The sequence below is a fragment of the Hakea prostrata genome, chromosome 3 (genome assembly GCF_041222555.1).
Source record: "Hakea prostrata isolate BN-2017 chromosome 3, UWA_Hpros_2, whole genome shotgun sequence".
In the NCBI taxonomy this organism is placed as follows: domain Eukaryota; kingdom Viridiplantae; phylum Streptophyta; class Magnoliopsida; order Proteales; family Proteaceae; genus Hakea; species Hakea prostrata.
In genome coordinates, this window is record NC_142602.1 from 13,870,104 (window position 1) to 13,890,933 (window position 20,830).

The following is a 20,830-nucleotide window of genomic DNA, read 5'->3' on the forward strand; positions in this document are numbered from 1 at the left end:
AGATCCATACTTCTCAGTGGAGGGGTCTTGGGTTCGACCCTTGCGGACGGCATTACATTTCCAGTATTAAAAAAAAGCACCAGTTGGAGCAGCACTTGGAATCAGGGAAGAACAAGAAGAAGAGGGAAAAGATGGAGGACATAAAGGCTCTGATCAGATGCTTGAGAGAAGAGGAGATGGGTTTTATTGATTGAATTGAGTGGGATTGCAAGGAAAAACATAATGTTATTTACAAGGATGCAGAGGCTAAAGAAGCTAAAATGGTTGAGATGTGGTCATATAAGCATTTGAAAATTGCCAAACTCGTACAACAACAAATAGGTTCATCTTCATCGTCACTCGAGCATAGTACCACTGTCACCATGAGAGTAGTAAGCCATTACTGCAACTCCACAATCCATATCTTCTCTATTCCCTTGTTCTTCTTGTTGTTTTGACATTTCCCAGAATTTTTGCTTAAAAAAACTAAAAAATTGTCTTTCAATGTTTACTGAATAAAATAATATTATTTAGGCAAATATAGTGTTGGAATCCATGATTGCTTTCCAGATTCCATTTCACAAGTGGGGGAGAATTTTTACTAGTTTTATCAACTGTTACATTACATCTTTTTAACAGAATCAGCATGGAACAGAGACAGAAGACAAGAAGGTATGAGACAGAGCAGACCAAAACCAACTATCACAAAGAAGAAGACATGGAGGAAAACAATATTGATCCACGCCAAAGGTATTCTGCTGTCAGCTGTGCATGATGAAAAAGTTAAAGGATTGTTCAGGAATTTTGTCAATTGATTCACCAAATGAAGATATTGAACCCACCCATGAGGAAGTAGAAGAGGGAGCTTCTGATTACCATATAAGAAACTGTCGGCCCATGAAAGAAACTAAAGAGAAAACTCAGGGATGGTGTGCGATAGGAAGACGGAGGTTGAGAATATTTTGAGGTTTTAAGAATAGAATAATGGAGGGTCATTCAGGGTCTTAACTATTAGGCACCATTTGTTTGTACTTCGTAGAGGTGGGATGGGTTTGGAAAAATAAACATGTGGGACCCATATGTAGTGGGGTGGGAGAACAGAAAAGGATTTTATGCCTGTATACTTATTGTAGCTATAAATATTGTATCTACTTTCGTAATAGGAACCATGATGCTTCTCCATTCACTCGGATTTTTATTAGTGCTCAAAATCTTACTAAAAATCTTTGTTAACCAAGATAAATTATAGTTTCACAAACTCTTTTATACTTCTATCGGGATCTCATATGGGTCTTGTGCAATGTGCCTTGCCAACTTTTTTTTTTTGGATGAATAAATAATTATATTAAGACAAGAAGAATACAAGGTCTTTAACCAGAAGACCGAAAATAGAGCTAAGGCCCCAGGAGACAACAATAAGTCTGTTCCTTGGGGTATCATCAACCAGGGGGGGAGTAGATAATAGCTAACAATCTAGAAGAAACATCAAAATAGATGGCATTCCAAATCCTATCAGTAGAATGGGATTTGGAAGTCCATCTGCGGAGATTGCGCTCCCACCAAAGGTGATGGATAGAGGCACAATACACTAGCTTACCAATTCGATCGCAAATGGAAGAACCTAAAAGTTTCTCAAAATCTAAGCCCAATCACAAGTGAACCCAAAGGATCGCCTTGAATGGGGCCAAATAGAAGCTAGGGCTTTTCCCAAGATAGATCTAGAGAAAGGGCATGAGAAAAAAACGGCGGTCGAGGTCTTCCAAATAGTTCCAACAAAGGATGCAATTGAGGCTAACGGGTATATGGCAGTCAATGAGGAAGGACTGAGTAGTGAGAGCTAGGTTAAGGGCTCTCCAAAGGGTTAGGGAGTAACGAGGGATGAAGCCTTTGAACCAGACCAAAGGGGGCTGGGGAGGTTTAGGGGTATGGGGCCGGAAAAGGTTCCAGGCAGAGGATGTGGTGAAGGTTTTGGTGGGAGAAGGCAGCCAAATAGTGAGGTCACAAGAGGAACTCAAGAGAGGGGGGAGAGACTCCCAAACTTGTGTGAGAATGGGGAGAGGCGCAGGGGACCAAGAGCCATTTGAGATGAAAGCAGATAGGGGGTAGACTTGGGGATACAGGTATCATAAATAGTGCGGGGACCAAAGTGATTGAAAAGAATTCCCATCGGATGCCACGGGTCAAACCAAAAGGAAGTGGAGGAACTAGTAGAAATGGAGGTGGAAATGGCAGAGATGGCACGAGGGCGCAACAAGAGGATTTTCCTCCAGACCCATAAAGGGTTGGAAGGCATGGACGCAGTTCCGAAGGAGTCGATCCAGAGCAGATAAGAATAGATCCACTTAACCCAAATGGAATCATGCTTGGAGGCAATTTTCCAAATGAGTTTCAGAAGGCAAGCCAAGTTAAAATCAGATATCCACCGAATACCCAAGCCTCCCTCGGATGTATGCCAACATAAGGAAGACCAACTAACCGGATGGATGAAGCGGGAGGATTCCTGCCATTTCCAAAGAAAGGCATAGAACAAGGATTCCGTAGATTGGACGGTCAATTTGGGGATGGAGAAAATTCCACGCTAGTAAAGGTAGGAAGATTGAAGAACAGAGCGAATGAGGACCACCCTACCAGCATAGGAGAGAAGCTTGCCTTTCCAAAGCTGAAACTTCTTACGGATATGATCGAGCATAGGGAATAGTGGTGGCGAACCAGGGATGAGAGGGAGGCCAAGATAGACCACAGGAAAGGAGCTGGGCTTGAAGCCCGAAAGATGGAGAAGGGAAGCTCGGAGCTAATCGGAGACACCGGAGAGAAAGAGAGTGGACTTGTCGAGATTGACACGAAGACCAGAGAGGGATTCGAAGAGCAAGAGGATGGAGGCTATGGAAAGGTGATCAGCTTTAGAGAAGATCATGAGGTCATCCGCAAAAGCGAGATGAGTGAGGTTTAGGGACCTGCACTTGGGAATGGGAGAGATGAGAAGTTGATCAGTTTTGGATTGGAGGATGCGGGAGAGGACCTCAAGGGCTAGGGAGAAAAAATATAGGGGGAGAGGGGGCAACCTTGGCGAATACCCACCTGGGAATGAAAAAATCCCGCCAGGGAGCCATTGGTGATGATAGAGAATCGGGGGGGTGGAGATACAAGTCTCAATCCAATGGATGAAAGGGGGAGGGAAACCCATAGAAAAGAGAATGTCGCTGATGAAGTCCCAACGAATAGAATCAAAGGCTTTATGGAAATCTACCGTAAGAAGCACAGCCGGGGCCCTGCCAACTTTCATTCTCCTTAAACCTTCTTTTACTTTAAACACCCTCAAAGTCCCATGTTCCCTATTCGACCATTTATAAATTAATGAGTTTAAAGTATCTCCCTTTGAGTTCCACTATCTTCTCATAATGATGAAGCCTCAAGTTAATAAGGAAATGTTCATCTATAATCTTTAAATAGAGCTAGCTCATATGGGATCAAGAAAGGGTTTCTTGAAATTTTGGTAATGGGATATGGGGGTTCTTTGATATAAGGGCTATGATGGGATTTTTTTTTCCCAAGAAGAGGTTAACAGGTTTTGTGGTTAATGACCATAACCCTTTAATGATATTTAGGATCTCAAAGTTGATGTGGCCCATTCCATAGGAGATTGATAAATTCCTTAAAATGGGAAACTGTGGTCAATAGGTGTCAAAATGGGTTCAAATGACTAAATTGGAAGACCTAAGGGTTCTTTTTTTGAATTGTAGGGAGTACGAAAATTCAAGAAAATATTCATATTTTGGAATTTGATGTTTAGAATGGGATCAAACTAGCATCTAAGGTCACTAGGGTTGGGGGGATGATGTACTTAAAGTTTGGGATAGATCTAATGGATGGATTAGTTTAAATGAGCTTGAATTTTAGGTCTCTAGAAAAGTTCAAAAATTCAAGAAAATTCAACAAAACATTTGAAAAAGAGGGTGATATGAGAAGGGGAATGGAATTAAGTGTTGACTTGTTACTTGCCTGTAACACAAGCCTTGTAATGGGGTGTGATGGAGATGGAAAGAATTGGAGGCAGGCTACAAGCACTGCCGAAAGAGCATCCTTCAAATAAAAAACCCTAGGTTGCTCAATCACGTGAGTCCCTTACCACAAATGAGAAGCTCTACCAAACCTTGCTTTTAGGCAGCAACACTCACTTTATTAAGTGTGTTCTCAAATCTGTAATTTATTACATGCCCATGGCTTTATTATAGCCTTACATAAGAAGTCCTGGTGAAATTAGGACGTAGAAACTGACTCTCCTAGCTGTACTCAACATACTAATCCAAATTCAAATACGACTCTTATAACTAAACTAAAAAGATTCCCTATCATATCCTAGACCGACTGAACTCTAACAACTAAAATAAAACATTATAAAAAGACTATTCTGCACTTATAACTTAATTAACTTAATTTGGGCAGAATTTGCATAATTAGACTGATATTTCTAACTAAACTAAAAACTGAATTTCGTACTTGGCCAAAACACTAAACTTATAGGCCCATAGAATTGGCCCATGAATTCATAAACCTACTGAACAAAGGCCCAACACCCATATCTATCAACCCTAAATTGATTTCGAAGGGAAGTTGGCAAATTTGGTGTCAGACCTGCATTACATCAGGCAAACAAAGTCACCTTTCTTATGATTCTATGTAGTGGGGCACGCACCCAGAACTGCTAATCTATGTTGTGTAGTTAGACTTCCCCCTGGTATAACCTCATAGTCCTTGGATAACAATCTGTTAGACCATCTACTTAGGAAGAAATCTTTTTGGCTAGCAACATGCACACTTTTGAAGGTAACCAAATGCTCCTCTCTTTTCAAAAAAGTGTTTAGATGGATAAATCATAAGCCACAACCAAATCTAAATTCCCCCCCCCCTTCTCATTTCTCTCTCCAAAACCATTTCCTTCACATACACCTTCATAGCCTCTAGATCTTTCCGAACATGTCTGTTCAGGGCACCCCCTTGATAATCATTGCACTAATGCATCCTTGTGTTCCCAAAATTTAACTTACGAATTTTGTCCAACCCTACTTGCAGTCCGTAGGCTCTGATTATATTGACAACCTCTTTATCCAACACAAGCTTGATCTCCCAGTGTTGGATTAATGAGAAAACTATGGCACTGATTTTTATAAAGGAATCCAAAAATTAAGACTCACAACCTTTAAATTATAAAAAGAAGCATGTTTGCAAAGTGCTGGCCAGAGCATTCTTGCACTCAAAAAACAAATGGAGAGAATGGTAACAACCATTCATTTCAGAAAAGCAAGAAGCCAAGAAGTTAAAAACTAACTTTACTCCGATCAAAGAAGAGTAGGAAGTTTAAACATAAGGCCACAAAATGTTGGAATTTGAAAAACAATTACAAAAGCTAGCTAATAAAGAACTGTGCACAATTAAACAGTATGTACTCGACTCTAAATTTGAAGAACATACCAAGTTTGAGGAGCTAAACGATCAATTGAAATCAGCTCTTGAGCTAGGTAGCTTAGTTTCATCTCTTCCTTCAAATGCTGTAAAAGAGGAATATTGGCACTCAGTACAACAAAAGATGTATCTAGAGATTCTAGACAAGGTCAAATTGACCAGAAGGTCCAGAACCATCATATGAAAGTGCAGTATTACCGTTGCTCAGGGTAACTACCAACTGATGTAATAGAAGTAATATACATCACCTCAGATGACAATTATCCCACACTAGCACTGCTCATGTACTTAAATTTGAACAAAGAAGGTTGATAATTAAGTGGAAGACAACCAGGTGCATTGGCATCCTGACACAAGGCACCAAGTGATAACTAGGTTTTACCGAAATGCATCCACTGCCACTTGTTGTAAAGATGAGTCCATAGTAGCTATGAAATGGATGGAGGAACATTTAATACATCTGTGGCATCTACCAAATTTAGTTAAAAGATAAGGTCAATAGCTCCTTGTTGAAGGCCTCATGTAGTGTTGAATACAAGATCAAGCAACTTCTGATGGTGAACCCACTGAGAGACGGGAATCATTTCAAATAGAAAAGGAAGTCATGGACTAGGTCCCAGACTCACCATTCACAACTATTACGTGTCCAACAACTCCAAGCTTCATTCATTCTAATTCTACTATTCAACGTTTTTTTGGGGATGAATAACCACTCATCTTATTACGTGGCAACATAGAGAAAACTCCCTTACATGAAAATATAAACCCAACTGAAACAGAAATAAAACAACCTAGAAGATGTATCCAATATGGAACCACCAAAAAAATCCTATGTAATCTACCCACCCATATAAAATAAAATAATGTAACAGCCCTTGCCAGACCGTAAAACTGGTTTAGGACCAGCTCTTGGTTTGGGCCTTCAAAGTGGATGAGGCCTGTCCAAACAAACTGAGGCAATGACATCAATTCAATATCTAATTGAGGTGAATGCAAAGACCCCCTGGCCAAAACCCCAAGTGAGGCCCCTTGGATGGCTCCAAGAAGCCACCCTAAGCTGGCCAAACCCCCCCCCAGTAGGGGTATTTAGGGCATCTTAGCCCTCCTTTGAGAGCAGGAATTATTTCCAGCTCTACTTCTAGGATTTGAGTTTGTTTTTATTTCTTAAATTGAGTTTGTTTTGAAGTGATCTTAGGAGTAGTGTTTTGACTAAAGTTGGTTTTGTGGAGTTATTGGTTATCTTAAATTGGCACATGTGATTAAGAGCTTCAATTAAAAGAAAATTCAGCATGTGCTTATTTAAGTTAAAGTCTAATTTCAGCATATGTCATTAGTTAGTACTTAGTAGATTCCAATGCAAGGGTTTAGGTCAACTGGTGGGATCTTTGTCTATTAAGGATTCCTAAATAGGTTTCAAGTTTTTAAAGGCTATCGATAGCCATGTAGTCTTTGAAAGTTTTCAGTTTTGATGATTAATAAAGTTGATTTAGGTTTGAGGATCAGGGCTTCCTAGTTGAGGGGGCCCCGGTTGAGTAAAATTTGTTCAAGTTCAGCTTCTTCTTCATTCCAGCAAACTTCAAGCATTCCAGAAGCAGCGAAGCAGCAGCCAAGTAGAGAAGCCCCCATCCCCTGCGTCCTCTCTATCCCACAGCTCTTCCCCACCCTTTCCCTTCTTTATGTGACCCTAGGAACCTCCCCCCCCCCTTCCATCGTAGATCCTTCCAGCCCCTTCCCCAACCCCAACAGCTCCCCTATTCCCTCCCCTACATCCTCCCCCTGCCCCTCCCCCAACTCTCCCTTAAACCCACGACTAGACTCCCCTACCCCTCCCTCCTTCCCACAGCAGCTCTAGGATCCTTCCCCCTGCAACTTCCAAATTCCCAGCCCCTAATTCTCCTTTCTTCTCTCCCTAGTATTGCACCTTTCCCCAGACCCTAGTCCTACTTTTAATTCCTCAATTAAACCCAATTTCCTTAGTCTAGAAATTTTCTGCTTACCATCTTCTTCCTTGGGTATACAAGAGTGCAACATAATTGACCATGCGGTAGGAAACCCAAACAAATATGATAATATATGCAGTACTGAACACAGCTATCAGTATAGAAGCATATCAATACATGTAATGCCAAGCATCTTTTAGTTAGCTTATGGTCAGCAAAACCATTCAAAAGAGTATATTAGCAATATCATAATGGAGAAAGAAACTCACATAAAGAACTGTAGAGTATAAATCCATTCCTTCTAGACTGTAAGGTGCCGCTCGGCGTGCAAGAGCAAAGGCTTGATCAGCTTCGAGATAATCCACCAGCTCAAAGTACACTTTTCCAACCTGCATTGGACATTAACTAGTGTTCTATAGCCAAGTGTATGGTAAAATTGGTACATGTTCCAACGCAATAAATCATGAGGAAGCAGACGCAATAAAGTGTGAAATGGATCCACTTCATCTGTATCTTCTTTTCCAAGGGATAACCAACAAAAAATTCCATATTGAAAATAATGACAGATATTGAACCCTAAATTTCTAGCTTCCTTCTTTGGGCCCTCCTAGTAGGAAAAACATCTTTAGGGCTCCAAAACCATCACTTATAATAAGAGGGACTCTTATGGATCTCCAGAATTGGACATTCACATGTCTGAAGTAAGGAAGAGAAAGGATTGATTAATAAGGAATTCGTCCTCATATGGATATATTCTATACAGTTGCTTATCAGGCTGTATAAGTATCAACAGGATTGTGATCCGGTTGTAAACCAAGGGGTTTTGTAACTTTATCCTGGTATATTTCTTTTAATGTTTATTTATCTATTATGATTTTTTTTTTAAAAATCATCAAAGCTTAGATGCAATGAAGTGGACAGTGGCCAGACAAGGGATGGGGATCATACACCTGTCTTCCATTCAGTCATGATTCAGACAGAATGTAATAATCATAACAGGACATAATGCTTTTTTTTTTCCCTGTAGGTGATGGAAAGAAGAGAATATACAAAACCAAAATTACCTGGGAAAGTACCCATCCTGTATTATACTGCTTGTGAGAGAGCTTCAGAAACACATCCAGAGCTTCCTATTCCACATTAAAAAGTAAACCCCAAAATCAGATCCAGATGTATTTATATCCGTTCATTTGTTTGTTTTAAAAGTTCACACTGAAATACCTGGCACCTATACATACAGGAAAGCCTGTAGCCTTCACCAAGAGTCCTCAAGAGGGCAAGCAGTTCTGAGACCCCACTAGCAACTGCAGAACCATTGGCGATAGCGCCACCAATCACCATGTTCTTTTGCTCCCGTTCAAGAGATCTATCGTCCCCCAAGTGAAATGCACTAGAAGATGTTGTTGCTGTATTATCCATGCGTGCTTCAGCAAAAGCCTCTGGTCGTTTCCCTGCAAGTGAGATTAAAGCATGAGACACTACCATTGTTCTGATGAGCAATGAGCCCTCAGACAATAATAAGCAGAACAAAAAAGGGGCATTCCAAGTGAACAAGCTCCAGCCTCGGCAGGGTCTGGAAGGGTAATAATGTCCACAGGCATACCCATACTTTCATATAGAGGCTATTTTGAAACTTAAACCCGTGACCACTTAAACACAATGATCAATCTTTCCATTGCACCAAGACCCATCACAAAAGCAAAGAATAAAGCATTCCTTTGTAACAGTAGCTAAATACCATTAATTGCAATCATATCAAAGAAATAATCAAATAAACAGGCTTGAACTCAGCAAGATGTAGGGATAACAATAGCAGCCTCCATAGGCTTCTACCTAAACAAAAACCACAGATGCCTAAGACCAAGAGCAACTCCTATCCAAGGAAAATTAAAAACCAATCTTTTTACAGTTTTTGGCTTACTCAAATTGATGCCAAGGTAGTCAATTTTGCAAATTTTTGCCAATATATAAGTGAAACAGAAAAGTATTGTACAAGCCACTGCCAAACAATTGGAACAAATGAAATTCAAAAATTGCCCTCGAACCTCAAATTGGGGCCTAGAGATTAAATGAAAAGGTCAACGTACAACAAAAGATAAGCACACAAAACAAACATTCCTTGACCATGATTTAAGGGGGAAATTTTTCTCGACGTCCCATTAAGACACCATTGCATGAATTGTCACTGATATCAGGCAGTCAAAAAGGATACATATGTGGGACTTCAAAAGATCCCATTCATTGTTGTCAAGGCACTGCCGATGCCAGGCAGGTGCTTTGGTTGTCAAGCATCCAGTCCCCTCCAACACCATGGATCAACTAGATGTCATGTCAACCATGAATGACCCTATAGAGTGCATCTAACCGGTTCCAAATGACAAACCATGCTGTCAAAGTTGCATATGGTGATGCTGAAATGCAACAAATTAGACATTCTAACATTATTGCTACTCTCATCTTGCCTTACTGTCACTGGCATGATTTGTCATCCATTTGAACATTCCAATGCTTATTGACGGGGAAGATAAAGCAGCTAAACATCACATAAAACTAAGTCGGTATTCTGAGAGTATTTGTAATGCATTTCAGTCAATTCCCTGCTCATACCTCCAAGGTGGATGGCATGTAGCAGTAGGTAAAACCATAAAAGGAAAAATGCATGGGAAGAAATGCTTTTAAGACACCCTTTAGAATGTTAGTTGTAACATTCCCAGGTCATCATCCGGGAAAAGTTTCATCTTGAGAGCTGAGTGCCAATTCAATATGTAGCTCCAACCATCACTCTTTGCAAAAAGCCAAGATGGAATTAGGTACAGTTGAAAAGAATAATAGGTGCCAGCATTTATTTTTCTTTACAAACCCTCTTTTAATCCTTTTCACTTCTGCAGAGTAGTTGCAGCAAAGAATATCCACTGAAACAAACCTTGAGTGTCCATAATAAAAGACGGAATGCAGGGATATTGTGTGAGCATGCCTAAAAGTACTCAGATATTGTGGTTTTATTCAATTTAACTTCTGGAAGAAAAAAATGTTACGCATGATTCAACTAAAAGGGTCAGTTCTTCTGACTTGGGACCAGAAAATTACAGGAAATTTATCAACCTTCATCAAAACTTTCGCTAGACCAGGATTGTCCCTTTCGAACAGTCACAGAACGGAGACTTGTAGAACTTAATTTTGAAGGTGATGATGAAGAAATTGCACCAAGATATTTCGAGGAGGAATGATTGGGTCCATTTACTCCAGCCTGCATGATGGTAGAGTTTGAGCTGGCCGCTGCTTCACCAGAAAGCCGTGTACTTCGTCTAACCGCAGATTCAGAAAACAACCTTCCTGAAACCTGCACAAACTCGTCAACAGAGAAGAATTCAGAAACATACAGGCCTCCAAATAAATGTAATATTGAACATAAAACCCCAAGATGCTGTACCCCACAACAAATCAGCCATAACCCAACTACAAGGGGTTGGCTACACGGCCCGTTTGAAACAAAACAGGGAACAGAGAAGTATAAACAAGATGAAATGAGATGGGGGGAAGGGGGAACAAAGGAGGGTATTTGGGGGAAAGGGAGAGTAGGAGGAAATAGAATAGCCCAATCGGGAAAATCTCAGCTATGCTGTTGGCAACATGAATCTTTACCCTCCACTAGGATCTATTTGAGGGCATATGCCATGAAGACCCATGCTATGCATTTCATTGTACACAACATAGCCATTTTAGGCCAATCCAATTCTTTATCTCCTTTAATCGAAATTAGATCACTCCTTATTGGGCTGCTATCGAGCATCTGTTGTGCATGGTCAAACCGCCTCAAACGACATTCATAGAGTTTGTCACTGATTGGGGCAACTCCTACGTCAGATCTAATACATTCATTCCTCACTTTATCTATCCTAGGATTTTCCACAAATCCATCTTAACATCCTTGTCACTGACTCACTGTAACACATAGCTTTGCTATATTGCACTTCTTAACTACCTCAGATTAAAAAGGGTGAACCTAGTGCCGAAGGCTTCTGCAAAGCAAAGTCTGTGGGAGCAATTTTCTATGCAGCCATACCTCAGCAATTTTTGCTAAGAGGCTGTTCTGATAACTTAATCTCAAACTACAAAACTATGGTCCACCAAACGTTACGCCAAGGCCCACCCTCTTAACTACCCAAAATTCTGCCCCACAAATCATAGGTTCATAGCAGATTGCAGTGATTTTTTTAGAACCTCCCATTAAGCTTTAAAGAAAAGCGTTGCTCACACGTTACTCTAGCGCACCTCTCCACTTCATCCATTCCACTTCTTTGTGAAACATCATCATCTATGTCACCTTATTTGTGTATAATAAACAATAAACAACAAATATCGAAAATAGTCAGTTCGGTAGTATCTCTCTCCCCACAATTTTCACCATTTTATCATCCCTGATAGTGTGACCAAAATTACACATCATATATTCTGGGTTTGATCTGCTAATCTTGAAGCCTCTAGTTTCTAAGGTCGATCTTTACAACTCTACCTTAGCATTATTCCCTATTTTTGTGACTTTGTCTCATTTACAAAAACAATACCATCAGTGAAGAGCTTTCACCATGATAGGTTGTCTTAGATGGTTTTGGTTAACCCATCCATGATAAATGCAAACGAATAAGGGCTTAGGTCCCCTGATGTAACCCAATTGTGATCAGGAATTTCTTGTTTTGGCCTACACAAATTTCACATTGGTCGCCACTTTTTCTTACATATCCTTAATTACCTCAAAATAATTACTCAACACCCCTTTCTCCACAAGAACATGCTGGATTAAATCTCTAGGTACTCTGTCATAGGTTTTCTTCAAGTCAATAAAGACCACATGGAGATCCTTCTTTCCACCTCTACACCTTTCCATGAGCCTCCTTATTAGGTAGCTAGCTTCTCAAGTAGATCTACCTAGCATATAACCAAATTGATCCTTTAAGAACAGTAACTCTTCTTAGGAGGACTTCAAGAACCTTCTCCCAAAGTTTCATAGTATGAATCATTAGTTGTATGCTTATATAGTTACTGCAGCTTTAGACATCACCCTCAACCACTCCACTCCCACGGAATCTTCAGACCTTCCACACTTCTTCTAGGATCTGATTCAGGCTTGGCTTTTTTCCTGCTTTCATCTTTCTTAACTTTGCTTTGATTTCTGCCACACCAACCTAGTACATACATTAGAATAGTGTTAGTAGAGACTGATAGGTACTTAACTAGCACGCCAAAAACTCCAAACTGATGGAACGAATTGAGTCAAGCCCTTTAACCTATCCAATACAAGGCTGACCCAATCCGGTGTCTGTATACCAAATTGGGCCCCATTAGGCACATAATATACCACCACACTTCTGTAGTTGTCGTCCTCAACGGCTCTCACTCTACAAAGCTCACATTTAGGCAGATTTCACTATACTCCAGGTAGCCCTTCTCCTAGGCAGCCCTTATTCGGGATTCAAACCTTTGACGTGGTGCCAACTCTAATACCAAATATTAGGTACTTGACCAGCGTGCCAAAAGCTCCAAAGCTGATGGAACGAGCTAAGTCAAGCCCTTTAACATATGCTATACTAGGCTGGCCCAATCTGGCGCCCATATACCAAATTAAGCCTCATTAAACACATAACAAAGACTAATTAACGTTTTATAACCATAATTTAACCTCCAATTCTAAGTCGAGAACTCCTAAGATAACACAAACATCAATTCTCATTGTTCTTCTTCTTCTTTTCTTTCTCATTATTATTCACGTTTGTCACCTGGTTACGATTTCTGCTTTTGATTCTATCCTTAAATTTATTTTGAATGACACCAACAACACAACCCAAGCAGCCACCTAGGCGCCACCACATAAAATGCCTTGATAATAGTGTCATCTACACTGTTTGTCCACATGTAATGTACAAATGAGGGGAAGAATGTTTTATGCTGTAACAGTATGCAGATATTTCCCTCTCTCATTCACAGTCGTCACAATGTCTCAAAGATCCAACATGTTGGAAAAGTGTGTTTTTTTGGGGGTGTGACAGGGGGGAGGTAGGAGCCTAGGATGCAAGGTGAGACTAACAGACAAATAAAGCATCCAAGACGCCTCTCTAGGTGACCAAGGCACATGGATCCTTTCAATGTTCATATTCTAAAGTGAAGTTGACCAATGCATTCGGACTCATCAGTCTCCAAGTGCAACTTGATGTCTGCAACACTTACCGCCAGTATTTTGCAAACTTTAAAGGAAGGAAATTCGAAGGGATTAAAATAGTGCTGGAAATTCTAGGTACATTGGTCAACAAACTTAAAAGATAAATATCCCCTTTGGATCTCTTTTTTAAGTATTTTTCCGAGAACCCCTAGGTGGTGACATTCCCAAGTGACATATAATGAATCAAACAAACAAATAGTAGTCTCCAAGCATGCAAAGCTGAAATTAAGCACTAAACCAGACCTTTTATTAAAATTCCACAGCAATTTATGAAATATTGTGATACTACTAAGTCATTTTGCATAGGTGGATTCACCATTCAGTTATTTTTAGCACTTACTATCATTTTTGTTACTTTTTTTTGTTAATAAAATTTAATTAGCCCCGAACTAGACCAGCCAAAAATGGCAGTGGTTAAAACCGAGTCCATTCTTTCATCCCAACTTTTTAATCCTTGAAAAAAGACATTAACGTCCTATACAATAAAAAGAAAGATCCCAAACGGAAGGATATGAGAAGCTAAGAGTATCTGGTGACTTATGAAGTTCCACAATACCTGATATTCTCACAACAATTCCACCTTATTCTACACATGAAGAATGTGTGTGTGTGTGTGAGAGAGAGAGAGAGAGGACACGAAGAAAGAAAATTAGAGTTGTTGCTTCCTTCTTGAAACTTCAAGCCTTGATCCTTCCAGTTCATCTCCATGTATGAATTTGATCATCTATGGTTACTCTTGATACAATTAACTTCTCCCCAAGGGTTCAGATTTCAATAAACCAGCACCAACCTTGAAAGGTTGCTGCTAGTTTGTTTGCTGAACCAAATCTATCCTCATCCATAATCCCTAGGTCTCAATCAATCATCGGATAGCAACCTGCTGCTTGTTCCATCTAACTGATCTGGGCAGAACTGGCACATATTTGATCCTTTCAAAGTTACTTTTCTCAGATCTGAATCTGATGTACAGAGTTGTATCCTCTGTTAGCAAGTCTCCCTACATTATGAGGCCAATACAACTGAAGTTGAAGCACATCGCACTCTTCTTGATCTTAAAAAATTCTGGTTATCCTCAAAGGGATTAACTTTTATGATTGCCATTGGGTACTCCACAATTTAGAAGTCAAAGATCACAAAGGAAAACATAGAAGGAATTAAAAGGCTGGTCAGCCGTCAATGTTTTATCCTATGATATCCTTACCAAATGTCCTTTCATCTCAAAACCTTTCAAATTCCCAATCAGTTACAAAATTTCCTATCAGTTACAAGACCAATCTCAATCTGCATTAGCAGCTATGTAACTTATTGAATAAAACATACCCAAAAATCCATCCCAAAAAAATAATTACACCAGAAAGAAGAAAAAAGATGGTAAACTTGAAATGTTGGGAAAAGGGCTGTGCTGATCCCTGGGCCCAACATTTGGAAAACATGATTATAAGCTACATAAACAAACCATAGAATAAAGCAGGAATATAGAAAAGATCTAACCAAGTTGTCAACCTTTCTTAGTTTCCCTTCATCCATGAACTTTCTTCGAGGGGCTTGAACAGCAGCATTTGCAGTTGGCCTTGGAGAGCTATCCCCACCTGATAAGCCCAGATTTGGCTGCACATTTCTACATAGAGGTGGAGGACCAACACTAGACAACTACAAGTTAAAAGAAAATAGTAAAGAATAGTAAAGAGGCGTAATTCTCTCTTGAGGACCAAAAATACTAAGCTCGTAAGCAATAAATGTCAATATATCATGGCAAAGTAAAAACTGCTAGCAAGTGAAAATGCAATAACCCAAATGCCCATATTTCCCTGCCAGTTCAGTAAAGAAGCTTTCAATTTGGTGCAGAGAAGTGAAAGAAAAATAACACCAACATGGAGAAGAACATCTCACTGCTCAAGAAATGTTAACCAAAAAACAATCAAGTTGGACATCTTAAAAACAGTCATGCATTGTTAACTCCATATTCAGACAGCCCCAGAATGTTCAGCAAGATGACAAGGTTGATCACAATAATCTATACTGACCTAAGTTTGAACTCTAGTATCTTGATTGATAGAAAAAGGGCTGAATGAGAATCTAATTTTTGTGCATTTTTTGGTGGCTCCACCTCAAGATTGTAAAGTCTAAAGAAAGAAAAAAGCACGTATAATAAGTGCTTTTTTAATAAAGAAAAGGCGGTACCCAGTGCACAAGGTGCCTGTGTTTAGCAGGGCCTGGGAGAGCCAAAGACTCAAATGTATGCAGCCTTACCCTGTTTCCAGAAAAGCTATTTCCAGGATTGAACCTGTCACCTAGCATTCAGAAAAAGAGCATTTGACCAATGCGCCAAGCGCAACCTAACAAAGAAGTATTTGTGTAAACACTATAAAAAAGGCAATCAAAGGAATAAGAATAGGAAGACGCCATTAAAATCCAACTTCTAGCATGCTTAAATATATTGACCAGAATCATCATTTCTGTTTTCTTGAATGTCCTTCAAGTAGTTGAAAAATAAAATAAAATAAACAAATGAATGCCAATTAGATGAATCGAGTTATCAACAAGTTTACAATAGCATAAGTCAGCATCACAGTGTCACACTTTGGGTGAGCATGACAACGTCACTCCTTCACCATACAGGTTCTCAATTACAGCAATGAAGTGGTGGTGGTCGAAGAGAAAATTAAACTGCTGTTCTTCGAATACACCAATAAGTTCATAACACATTTTCACAAGATAGTATTCCTGATATACCATCTACCCCATCTATGTTTTCATGAATAAAGAAACGCAATCAGGTCAAATCCTAGTTTTTTTGGTCCATAGATAATTATGTTTGAATGTTCTTCCAGAAAAATACTCTTTGTTTGCTATTCCAGAACAACAGATTGGACATCAACATCATATATAATTCAAAATAGAAATACTATCTTGTGTAAATCCTATTTCTTCCAGTCCTATACATAATTCTTTTATATGTTATTCAGGAACAACAGATTGCATGAAATACGTAATTCAAAACGGAAATACTATCCGGTGTAGATACAATAACATGTAAAGTAACAATATCACAAAAACTCACCTGTGTTGTAACGGGTGAAGGAGTATTATATAGTAATGTATTAGAAGAACCCCCATTAAGAGTTTGGCTAGAAGAAGCCCCAGATGGACCTCCTCCATGATAATTTCCAGGAATATCTCTAAGATTGCTCCCATGAGCGTGTTTTGACTGCCTTGGGCTTACATCCTCAGGGCCCAAGCTTCTACCAGTAATCACAATATCATCACCAGAACTTTTTAAGTTTTGCAATCCTGATTCACAGTGTATATGTTTCTCTCGAATGCAAAGAGCAGCAGCTTCCCCAAAAAATCCATTTGCTTCTTCTGCAGCACCTGAAACATATGAAACCAAATCTTGGTTCTGACATGGATGATATGTACAGTAAGACAATCTAAAACACATTCAAGAAAAAAACAAAAAAGTCTTAGATTCCTAGGTCCCATATAGACAATCATTTGATCTACAGAGGGATGAGTCAGGAGTGAAATAAGAATCATCCCACAGCTCAGTCTAGGATACCAAGCATGAATTAAATCACAAAGAAAATCCAGACTAGGCAGCAAAGGTGCCCAAGTAATCAACAAGAGTTTCGGCAGGATTCCACCTTTCAAGAAAACAAAGGCATAAACTGACATCATGCTTTGACTTTTTCTTTCCCTTTACATTTCCAGGAAAGCTATTTCATTTTTTCCTTGTATGCAACTCCATGAGGTTTAAACAAAAATAATTAGAATTTAGAAATCAAAATTGCCTCCCCCCCCCCTCTTCCAAAGTGCCACAAGATAGTAAAGCTCCTTGGCCAGAGGATTAGACCCTAAAGAGAGGGATTTGAAACCACTTCTGGAAACCAATCAATAACCAGATCAGGAACGGAATTAAAAATTAAAGATCAGGTAAGATTTTCAATTCCAAATCAAGTTACATATCAAGTATTCCTTATTAGTAAAGATGCATATTTTAATGTCTATTAGAGTTTTTATTACTCATTAAAAAATAAATTTAATTTTTTTGTTTTATTTTTTATACCAAATCAGTACCTTTCACAATTATCTAGTGCCCATCTCCCTTAATCTAATAATATTCTTCACTACCTCTAATCTTCAGAGCATGTTGGACTACAAGCTGCTTATGGCTCTACTGAACACCCCCCCCCCAACCCCCAAAAAAGGAAGAAAAGCAACATTTCATGTGTTTTTCTTGTGTATGTGGGGTCTTCTTTTTTTTTTTTTTTTTTTTTTTTTTTTTTGGGGGGGGGGTGAAGAGAGATTAAAATCTCCATCTGTTTTCACACTACTGAACAGATAAGTTCAGAATCAACTACACTCAGCATCAAGTATTTTACTACTTAGGTGACTCAAACCAAGAACTGAAACCACAGCATCTCATATGTAATAAAGGAACTGTGTCAGAATAGCAGCCCCAACGCCCCCAACCAATCGCTCTAATGTAGCCTTTGATTGATGCACTCAACTAAGGATCAATACTGCCAGGAACCTTAAAAAAGATTTGATGAGGGAAAATTAGGGCAAAATTAAGGTTTGCTGGATCTTAGCATTTTGAAGGTAGGAAAAGGATGTAACCTGGTTCGAGTCTCTGAACTGATGGGAGGATATGACAAGTCTAAATGAGGGTTAAATTGGTGGAGGGAAAAAAAATCTGAAATAAGGGTTTTTGGCAAAACTAGGGCTTGACCAAGAAGTTATTTGTATAACACTGGTTCAGTTTGGTAACCAGTTGGCTGATATTTCTAGAAAGGGCTTAGTAGTAACTACTGAGTATTAGTAAAGTTGATGCAAACGAGAGACTGATCCATGACTGACAAGGATGACTGAGTCAGTCTAGAGGATTGAGTTGACTCATGATGCGATTATATGAATATTGCCACACAAGTTAGGGATTCTTAATTATTATCATCACAAAAGAGAAGGGGACAGCGGGTTTTTTTTTAAATCAAAGTTGTCTTGTGTCTAGGCCCCCTCCATCATCTTGGAACGCCTATAACATTATGGCAACAATGCTAGTTACATACACAAGTTTATCCAAGACAACTTAACAATAATGGTTACAGTCAAAATACCAACAGAGAATATCTTATCAACCTCACAAGAAATGCACAGGTGTGCTTCGGACTGACCTAATATACACAGTTCTTCATACGCAGCCCACAATAAGGGATCTATTGATAAAGCCTGCTTGAAGTGATCGAGTGCACTTTTTCTTCTATCAGTGTACCTGAAATGGAAAAACATCAGGATGATGCACTATATGTTTAATATGCAATCCAGACAGCATATAACTGAAAACAAAGTATATATAACAAAGCCTCGGAAAAAAGGGGGGAAAACCTCTCATTAGCATTCACAATAATCAAAATGACAGCGCCAATAGCACGAACAAAACATTGATACTACAAGCAAGGATAGACTATTAATATGCAAAGTTTTCTATGCGCTGGTAAATTTTCTTTTCCTCTTGTGGTTCCCAGTGTCTTCTTGCTTCTGCTTTCTTCATCTCTCAAGACTGCTTAATATTATTATGATCAACTTTTAACTAAGTGATTACAATTTCTTGAAGATCATAATGTTTACACATTCCTAAAAACCCACTGTTTTTGGGGCTAATACATATAAATAGACTTAGGCTTCCGCAATCAGTTATCTTTCAATAGTTCCTCCTCCTAAACCTACCCATTTCAGTGATATTTCAGTAAACTGGATATTAAAATGACTCAAGATTTTAAACCTTTCCAAGGATACACCAACAGCAGTGGTTGCAGACATGGTTCAGGGCTTCCTGGAAGAGATCAAGGTCTAGGGGAGGAAGAGAATGTGATACTACTGATCAAGGAGGGTAGCAGCACAATCAGCTACCAAGTCAGTGTCTTTAGGGTGCACGGTTTAAAGTATCTGTGTAGGATATAATATTGGAAAGATGATTTTAAGAACATATCACATTGTATTGAAGAGACTAAGAAACATAAGAAAAGCTTCCAATAATACAGCATAACCACCTTTTTTATGGATGACATAATCAAATATGTCCTCAGTGTGTTGGGAGCATCCATGCTGGTGACCCTTATGTTAATACCAAACAGTGCAAATAATTAATTCATAATGAGATAGAAGAAACTTCCTATTCTTTTAGAGGAATCAGTAGAAGAATATCATATGAAAATTGCATGACAAGGGGACAACAGACACAAAGATGAGAGTAAAAAAAATGCATTTGAAACTTAAGGAAAGGAAGGGGGAAAACCTATAAATGAGCCCCAGAAGGTAATGACCAGCAGCACCATTTGGAACCTGCATGAGCAAAGATTTGATCAAAACAACAACCATGTCCTTTTTGAATTGTTCCCCCCCCCCCCCAACCGATTCCTGTTAATTTTTCTTGTTCAAAAGCAACATTCAGTTACATTAAAACAGAGAAGAGAATACAAGGAGAAAAAGAAAAAAGACTTACCAAAAAAAAAAACCCAACAACAACACTACATAACATCACAACAAATCTATAATCTCTAAAGGCCTAAATACCTTAGTTTAGCATGAATATATTCAAAAGCATGTTTTTCACCAGATAAAAGAGAAGATTATAGCTGTCGAGACATTGCATACGTGTCTTGATGCCTTGTCACCATGCTGGTGTCGGATTGATTCTTTAACCTTCTCCAATGCCTTGGACCATCTAAGTGCCAAGGCAACAACAGAGAACTGAGAAGACACAGTCAATGTTGTCATCTATAATATACAACTGATGTACCTCCAAATATGAGCAATCAGTTTCTACCTCGCTTTGACCAGTCAGGTCCTGATTGCTGACCCAAGAACATGATTAACTATCGAGATAACACAACTCATACAATTCATAAGATTGAATTCATAGCTACAGCCATTCAAAGTCAAAGCTCAGTAAGATAGATGAAAACTTTGTTGATTATTACGCCCTTCACTTGTGATAAATATCCTCAACTGTTGCAAAAATCGTGCAAGATGATTTGTGTGCTTTGGATCCTTGGATAGTCAATTCGACTTGTGATCTTCATATATGGAAACAAGTGGAAATTGAATGATATACAGCCAGCCCTTGTATAAGTCTTCCTTATGGTCAAAAGACCATAATTGGGCATGAAGTTCATCACTTTCTGTTGGATAAGTTCATTATCAAGTGACACCTCCGTGTCTAGTCGCCTTTTAATGT

At 39.1% G+C, this 20,830-nt stretch overlaps 1 protein-coding gene across 1 annotated transcript in view; it reads right to left on the bottom strand.

Moving 5' to 3' along the window:
• The window catches only part of HBT (CDC27 family protein), a 28,828-nt gene that overhangs the window by 3,572 nt on the left and 4,426 nt on the right, over window positions 1–20,830 (bottom strand). Inside the window, exons 4-12 of the mRNA XM_089149222.1 lie at window positions 19,889–19,935; window positions 18,768–18,865; window positions 16,655–16,965; window positions 15,097–15,243; window positions 10,482–10,719; window positions 8,601–8,830; window positions 8,444–8,509; window positions 7,649–7,768; window positions 5,449–5,525 (exon numbers count right to left, since the gene is read on the bottom strand). Of these exons, the coding sequence (XP_089005348.1) occupies window positions 5,449–5,525; window positions 7,649–7,768; window positions 8,444–8,509; window positions 8,601–8,830; window positions 10,482–10,719; window positions 15,097–15,243; window positions 16,655–16,965; window positions 18,768–18,865; window positions 19,889–19,935 (1,334 nt within the window). The remainder of the gene's footprint in view (window positions 1–5,448; window positions 5,526–7,648; window positions 7,769–8,443; window positions 8,510–8,600; window positions 8,831–10,481; window positions 10,720–15,096; window positions 15,244–16,654; window positions 16,966–18,767; window positions 18,866–19,888; window positions 19,936–20,830) is intronic.